Consider the following 8,481-nt stretch of genomic DNA (forward strand, 5'->3'; position numbering starts at 1 on the left):
GTTAAACACTTGTTCAGGTTTATAACCACCTCTTTCAATAATTCCCTTTAAAATGTTGGGATATTCCTTAGATGCGGCCTCATCGGCGCTAGCTGCTTCACCTTTCATTTTCAAATTATGCAAATTAAATCTATTTTTAAATTTTTCAAACCATCCTCGGCTTGCTTGGAATCTGACATCTTCAGCAGATTCATCGGTATCTCCATTCTTCAAATTTTCCAAAATACTTAAAGCTTTTTCCTGATAGTCATTTGACTCATTGGCACTCTCCGTTTGTTATTGTCCTCAATCCATATAATCAATAGTTTTCCATTTTTTCCATAATCCAGTTTTTAATCTCGAGACATTCAAAGGTGCAGCAGATTGCAAATATGTTTTAATATCTTCTTTTTTATCGCGAATAGTTTGAATGGTAGATTTCACAAGTCCCATTGCCTTGCAAATTTCAACAATTTTCTCTCCAGCTTCTATACGACGTAATACTTCTAGTTTAGTTCCTAGCGTGGCTGATTTTCGGCATCTCTTTTTATCAGTCTCCAAAGTCGATAATCGTTTCGGTGGCATTTTGTCTAAAAAATAATGAAATTATAAAATAAGTTTAATAAAAAAATACATATTAAAAATTTTTAATTTGTACATACATACATATGTACTTACATACCAAAAATGTCCCTAATTGTTTCCAATTTTTCCAGTTAATGTGTAACAATCAGTAATAAATATGTACATAAAACACTCACAGACAAGTCTAAACCAGCCACTTTATGAGCACACACTGAATAATGCTCGTAAACAAGAGGAAATAGAAAAGAGTGTGCATCGAGATTGTGCTTGCACAAGATTGGCAACATGTAGATATATCGACATCGAAAAAAGTTTTTTTTGCCGTTATAGCGAAACATTTTAGGCCGTAAATTGAAAACGTACCTTAATTGAAGAGGGTCGTTATAGCGAAATGCTGTATAAAGAGCGGCTGTATAGCGAGGTATGGGTGTAGTTTAATAGTAAAATATATATTATATTATACTATACTGTATTATAAAAAATTTAGTTTTATACTACTAAAATTGTATTGATGGTAAATATTTTTTTAGAGTGATTGGCTGAATATTATTCATTTGATAATGAAAGATAACTGGGTTCACTTAAACATCACAGAATATGATGTAGTTCAAGTTGATAACATAAATTACTTTATTAACTTATATCAAAAACTCATTGAACACGACATTGGTGAAAGGTAATTTTTGTTATTTAAAGCTATTATGAGCTATTATATCATTTTAATTTAATTTATTTTTTGCATTTTGTATATTATTGATAAATATTATAATTTTACATGAATAAAGTGTTGTGTTTAAAACACAGTTTGAAAATGGATGCAGGTTTGTGCTGATTTTAAATTGCATTTAAGAACTCATCCAACAATGGTTTTTTTTTTGTTTAAACTTACAAAAGTATCTTTAAAAAAAAAATTGGAAATCCTTTACTTGCCACAAATATTTGCTATTGCAGTTTTTTCAGAAATCACCAAAGACCTGTCTATATAGAGTAGGCCTCACTTTTAATTCTTTCCTATGTTCTATATGTTGGTTCTATATGTTTTAATGACTATTATTAAACAGTACAACTTAAATTTGCATTTTAATAACTGATAAATACTGCTATTTGTAATTCCTTCCTTTCTATATAATTATTCTTATTAGAACTATTTAGAAATTGACTGTTATCTTTTTCATATTAATCTTCTTTTCCAAACACAAATTATCAAACCATTCTGGCCCATGTCTAAATGAGTCTAATTTCTTTTTATCTCAATCTCTCAACTTTACTATTATACCCAACACCACCTAAGTCATCAATTTTTGCTCAGTTATCTTACGATCATACTGACTATCCCAGCATATATCTTGCATTTTACCTACAGAAAACTCTAACCAATCCTTCTTCCATCTTCTATTAATCCTATCCAGTTGCCTACAATAAACTTTTTTAAAACCTTTAACAATGGTTTCTAAGCACAGCATCATATTATCTGATTCAGTAAAGTCAATTTTATTAAAATTCTTTAAATTTTCTGCTGCCAAAACATTTATACTCAAGTATATAATTACACTTTTACCTAAGTGTGAAATAAAAAGTATATTTTCCCTGTGCATCCTCTCTGATTCTCCTGTTTACAATTATCAGATCTTTCAGTTGACATAATTCTGCTTATTTCAATCCAATTTTATTAACACATTTATCTTCAGAACATCAATAAATATTATAATCCAGAAAGGCATTAATACCATCTCTCCAATTCATCTCATTCAAAGTTTCCACTCTTTATGCCTATCAGTGGCCAAGCAGTCTTCGTTCCCTGAACACTGGGAATTCAATTGTGGGTTTGCACCTCGCTTGGATGGGCTGGCCACGTGGAGTTTTCCAGATTTTCTCCACATCTGTAACATTTAAATAGGGGCCAGTTTCCCTTAAAAAGACCTCCCATAAGGCATCCCCTAGGCAGATCACTCAAGTGTTGTGTTGCCATAACTAAACAACCAAACCTACTCTTTCATTGAAATCTTTCATTAAATATATTTCCTCTTCCTGATAACTATCAAGCAATGTTTCTGATAACATATAACACTTTATATCAAATTACAAGTTTATATTAACAAAGATAAAACTTTTTGTTTTTCCAACTTATTTCAAATAACCAATCCTCAAAAGAATGAACCACAGCACTTTTTGGTTCTTTATCTATTATCAATATCATTCTATCTTATGCCCTTTCTCAAATATACAGATAGCACTAATCTTATAGAAATTGTATACATTGCTTACAGCCAGGGGCAAATCCTGACAAATTTTTGGTTATGCTGAAATTTATAATAAGAATAATAGGTCTATCTCTAGCATTAAACAATAGGCAGAAATGTTATTTGGTGTGAATAAAAAGTATGGACTATTATAAAGCCCATTATATCTACACATGAAATATACAAAATAAATTATAATGAAAAAGTATTAAAAATTTACGATAATAATTCAAATTTTGTGGGACCTTGATGCTGGGGGCCCAAGGGCTTAAGCCCTATTAATCTCTATGTAGATCCACCCCTGTACACAATACATGTTTGCTGACTGGGTACTGCAAGCTTTCAATACAATCTGGCTGTGTTAAATGCTTCGAATGACATCATACACGCACACTTGTTTGCTGCGGCAAACCTCAACACGAGCAAGCGATTGAGTTTCCACAAGCATCGCACTGACTTAAAATGGCTAGCCACTAGCTGCCAATGTAAAAGCACACACAAATGATAAAAGAGTTTACATGTTAGAATAAATTATTATTGGCATATTTGCTCTCATATAAAAAGTATATTGACAGTCAAAACTTTCTCTTAAGCATGTGGTGCATGCTAAGCAAGCCCAGGGAGTTTGCCCGTGTTTACATATAACAGTGGCTTCCTAATATCCATTTCTCTTAACCAATTTTCCATCAAACATGATATGTAAAATTTTCTCACAATTTTCCAATAATCAATTTCACATTCCTCCTTCCATCTGTTCATATTCCAGCTAAGGCATTTTGGGTTATCTGTTAATAAAAGATACCATTAACAGACCAGTTTGTAATCAAGTAATAACGCAATCAGTTCATAATTTGTAAAGAAAAGTTACTTTCCATAGATGAGATTTCTTCTCAAGAAATATCACTGAGAGAAGCAGTTGCAGCTAATTCGAAAAGTGGAGGGCGAGACTATACATGCTGTCATTACATGAACAAAAAAAGTGTTCCACAAATAAATGCAGTTGTAAAAGCAAGGGACTCTTGTGCAATTCAAAGTGCCATAACAGTTTAAGTTGTATAATGTTAATCACATAATTTATGTGTAAGTTTATTATTGTATTATTTTCTTTAATGATTAAGAATGTACTGTTTATTTTAGGTTCAACAGTTTATTTACATGTGCTGTTACTTAAGCTTTCTCCTATTTTGATATATTAAAAAGTTTCATTTTTGTCTTAACATAATAAAAATATTTTTATTCAACATCACCATCAGTGCATGCTGAACGTAGACATTTGCTGGTGTAAGTGAGAAATTTTTTGTACATACACGAAGCGACTGTGTGAGTGCTGACATTCACTGGAGAATCTCAACATTCGCCGGATATTGGTCATTCACAGTAAAATAGACACCAATGAACAGCAGCCATATTGCAGTGAGAAGATCTCAAATGTTTTCCAGGTGGTGTCCTTGGTAACATTGCACTTTTCTTAAAAATAATCTTTCTCTCTTTTTTCATTAATCTGAACTTCATTATCTTTTACTTTAATGAACTTATCTATGTCAAATTTTTTCAAAAACTTGTATGCCAATATCTTTGTCTGTCTGCACAAATACACCAGCAATCATGAAGACAGATCTGCCCCACCACATTAGTTTCTTTAATTGCAAGATCTTCATGGTTATTTAAATCTTTTAAAGTAACTTTTATGTATATTTTGTTTGATCATTTTTTTCAAACCTTAACTGAAGAGGGACTTCAAAAGAGTTTGAAATGATTTTGAGTGTACAGTAGAGTGTTGATTATCCGAATGCCAATCATCCGAAATGTTGGTTAACTGAAAGCGTGCCAGTCGGACTGTGTCATGCTGAATCAAATGTTTTTGATACTAGTGTGGCCATCAGCCATATTATTGTATAGTTATATTAATATTTTTTTCCTTAGATTTAAGATTTTTTTTGTCCCTTTGTCTTTACTGTTTGGGGAATTCTTTAATCCCTTTCTACCCTTGGGTGGACTGCCTTTTTGGGGAAGTAACACCCAGAAACAAAGAAAGTAAGGAGACCCCAGGGAGAGAAAAATGGAAGAAAGAGGATTGGAAGAGAGATTTTGGCATGAGAGGTTGGTCTGAAGTGAGTTCCAAACAATGGATAGAGAGTTTGGAGGCTAGACATTGTTGTGGACGAGATCGAGGGTTTCACATTAAAGAATTAATAGAAATTGTCGAAAGGATAAGAAATCCGAGAGATGTATACTAAGAAGCAGAGGACAGAATTGAGAAAGACAGTAGAAATTGGACTATTAACAAAAATGGCAACCATCCAAGACCACGTGGCAAGCAGGATATTCCCAGGTACTTCTTTCTTTCCCTTGTTCTATTCCTAATTATCTATCTACTTTTCTCCTTATAGTTTGTAAGTAGGTTATGCCATAGATATGTCTTCTCATGCATAACGTTGTCGCAACTCGAATACCTTTTTTCCCCCCCATTCAGGAAGTCTAATTGTTGTATGTACAAGGGAACCTTTTTATTGCCTGTAAGTTGGGATCTAAGTAAAAAGAACTAGTTCAACAAGCTAAATAAAAGCTAATTGTATTATATGTGTATAATTGATTAGTATATTGTGTTTTCTGTTTGAGGAACGACATATCAACTCGCTACGAACATCACACTAGATTAACTTCTAAATTATAATTTTTTTTTTGTCTTTATATTTTCAATATATTTATTTTGTTTGTACAAAATAAAGAAAGGNTATCAAATGTAATAACTATGATAAATAAGAATAATTTTTTGATAATTAAATTTTAATTCTGCAATTTTGTATATTTGAGGGCAGGATAGAAGTGTTGCAAGTTTATAGATAGTACTAGTAAAAGTTTTTATTTAAGGATATGTTCTGTTATGTATTAATGAATCACTGGTAACGTTTTATTGTATTCTAACATTTGGTTTTATTTTGGTAGTATTGAGAAGTAGTCATTGTAGTGTTTTTTTTCTTAATATGTTAAGTATTGAATATTCTGAGTCATAAAATATCTTATAAAAAAGTTGTCAGTAAAGGAAATAATAAAGATATGGCAAACACATTGGGTGAGGATTCCCCTGTTCCACCATGACAATGCACCCACCTTTACCAGCAGTGTTATGATTTAAAAATTGGAAGAGTTAAAATTCAAAGTAGATGGCCACCCACTTACTTTTCAGACTTAAGTTTACATTATTTTCATGTATAGCCAAGTTATATACATTTTTATAAGCAATAAATCTTTATAAACTAGACTTCTCTTTATGTTGGAACTTGGAGACATGTTCATTGTACAATTAGCTAATCTGACCTTTCTAAGAAGAGACATCCTTGAGTTTGAACAAGCTAATCTATATCAAAATTTATAGTCAGGCCAGTTTGTTGCTATTGAGTTTACTAGTGATAATTCTTCTGTAAAACTTAGTAGTTGTCCAGTGGAGTTCTCTGATCACAAGGAACATTTTTGTTTGGCATTCAAGTGTACATCAAAATATGCAATGAGCCTGTTTGACATTGGTTACTTCACTAGTAAATGTCATTTTTCTTTAGAATGTGGAAGGTGTGCAATAGACTATAAGAGTAATATGGATGAAAATTTCAACAAAATTATCAAAACAAGATGCATCACTACAAAAATACACAATTAGAAAAATAAAAATGGTTGCATTCTAGTCTTGAATAGTCACTGGCATGGCATAGCCAGAGTTTTGTTGAGGGGGCCTAGTAGAGGCAAACCTAACACAAAATTGAATTATTTCAAATTATTCATAACATTGGGCACAGTGGACCTTTTTTTTTTTATTAGTATTCAAAATTTTTAGCTTTAAGTTTTTTGTTGTTTCCAAATCAGCTTAACACTTTTTCAGCTGTGATTTTCTGGGGGGCACCAGGTTTACTGGGGAGGGCCATGCCCACCCAGGCTCCCCCCTCGCTACGCCCATGGTCACTGGTACTGGTGCACCCATATTTCTGTAAAATTCTGCAGTTGTTTAATTGAGTTGTTCAGTGACTCCTCACTTCCTTGCCTTTGGAAGCTATGCAGTTGGTCATTGCATTTGATAAAGTTGCTTTAAAGAAATCAGAAAAACATGCAAATGACTCATGTTTCAAATTAATGCCATCTTGATGGGACACTTTTTGTTTCATCTTGACTTCAATCAATATCAATACATTAGCTGGATTGATCACTGATCTTCAAACTACATTTTGTTTCTATACATACAAAACAACTTTGCACAACTAGCAAAGTCTGGCTAGATGTTATACATGTTTTTAGATTTGTGAAAGTGATTCATGAACAAAGAATAAGAGAACAGAATATTAAATAGCCTTTACTGCCTAAAGGAAAGAGTAGAAAGATGATATTCTTTTCTAGTGGTTTTCTAACAGTGATTTCCAGACAGTTTCATATGAGCTCATTTGAACATTAACAAATTTTTTTAATCCTAACATTGAATCTATACACAAAACAATTTATTTGATAAAATTGCACTTTTATTTAACATTTTATTTCTAACTTTTTTCAAAAAATAACTAACATAAAATAATTAAAAACAAATTGAATTAAATTTAAAAACTTACTTAATTTAAACATTTTAAGTGGTCTTGCATTTTTTCACAAAGCTTGTTAAATTGAGGTTTAATTGTTGAGACAGTTGGCCAGATTTCTTTTGAATAATGTAATATTTTTCAATGTATATTGGATGATTTGTTTCAAGCTCTAGTTTTGTAAAGTTTCACTATAAATTATACAAAATTGTTGATATTCACTATTTTATTTCAAGAAGAAATGATGCCAGATTAGATTATTAATAGTAGCAGTAATATTGCCCAATTAAATGCTAAGTAATTTGGATTAGAGGTGGATGTTAGTGTCTAACATTCACCTCTAAGCCAAATATCTAGTCTTATTTATAATAAACTGCACTTAAATATATATAAAATAAAACATCTATTAATTTTGTTGTTGATTAACCAATTTTCTCTTATCTAATGTTGCTTATATTCTTTCTTTGGCAGTCAAAAATTACTAAATATCCATAAATTAACCAAATTTGCCAAACCAAACGTAGCAACTGCAAAATTCCTAGTATCTGCACTAGCTTTCTGATATGAAGTGCAAAACTGTAATTGCCACTATAGTCACTGTTGTTGATGTTAGTCAGTGCTGCTATTGCAACTTCATACAAAATTTCTAACATTTGATTTGTATATTTTATTATAAACTGTAAAAAAATTTTTAAAGATTTTTAATTGGGAATAATGTTTATGAAAAGAAATTTGTGATCTCATAAAAGGAATTGGTAAACTCATTTGGAGTTGCAACCTTATATTTGGGACTAACAACTATAATGCCTTAAGCATTATAGCTGCTAGTCCCAAAAAAACTTTTATTAAACAATAAAAGCACAAACAATAAATCATTGTAATTTGTTAATCTTACATTATATAATTTTTTAAATTCATTAATACTATATTAATAGTCAAACAGTTACAATTGATTCATTTCAGCAGTGATAAAAAAAACTACTTAAAGAAAAACTTTTGAGAATTAGATTTAGCATTACAAAAAGCTACAAAAATATTTTGGTATATTATGTTGTTCTTATTATGTATAACTACAGTATTAAACAATATTTTATATATATATATATATATATATATATATA

At 30.9% G+C, this 8,481-nt stretch overlaps 1 protein-coding gene across 1 annotated transcript in view; it reads left to right on the forward strand.

Moving 5' to 3' along the window:
- The first annotated feature begins 1,063 nt into the window (after positions 1–1,063).
- Positions 1,064–8,481, forward strand: part of LOC111624214 (neprilysin-1-like) — a 27,748-nt gene continuing 20,330 nt past the window's right edge. Inside the window, exon 1 of the mRNA XM_023367023.1 lies at positions 1,064–1,240. Coding sequence (XP_023222791.1) covers positions 1,125–1,240 — 116 coding nt within the window. The 5' untranslated portion in view covers positions 1,064–1,124. The remainder of the gene's footprint in view (positions 1,241–8,481) is intronic.

The sequence above is a fragment of the Centruroides sculpturatus genome, unplaced genomic scaffold (genome assembly GCF_000671375.1).
Source record: "Centruroides sculpturatus isolate CEXI.00-Female unplaced genomic scaffold, Cexi_2.0 scaffold61, whole genome shotgun sequence".
Classification (NCBI taxonomy): domain Eukaryota; kingdom Metazoa; phylum Arthropoda; class Arachnida; order Scorpiones; family Buthidae; genus Centruroides; species Centruroides sculpturatus.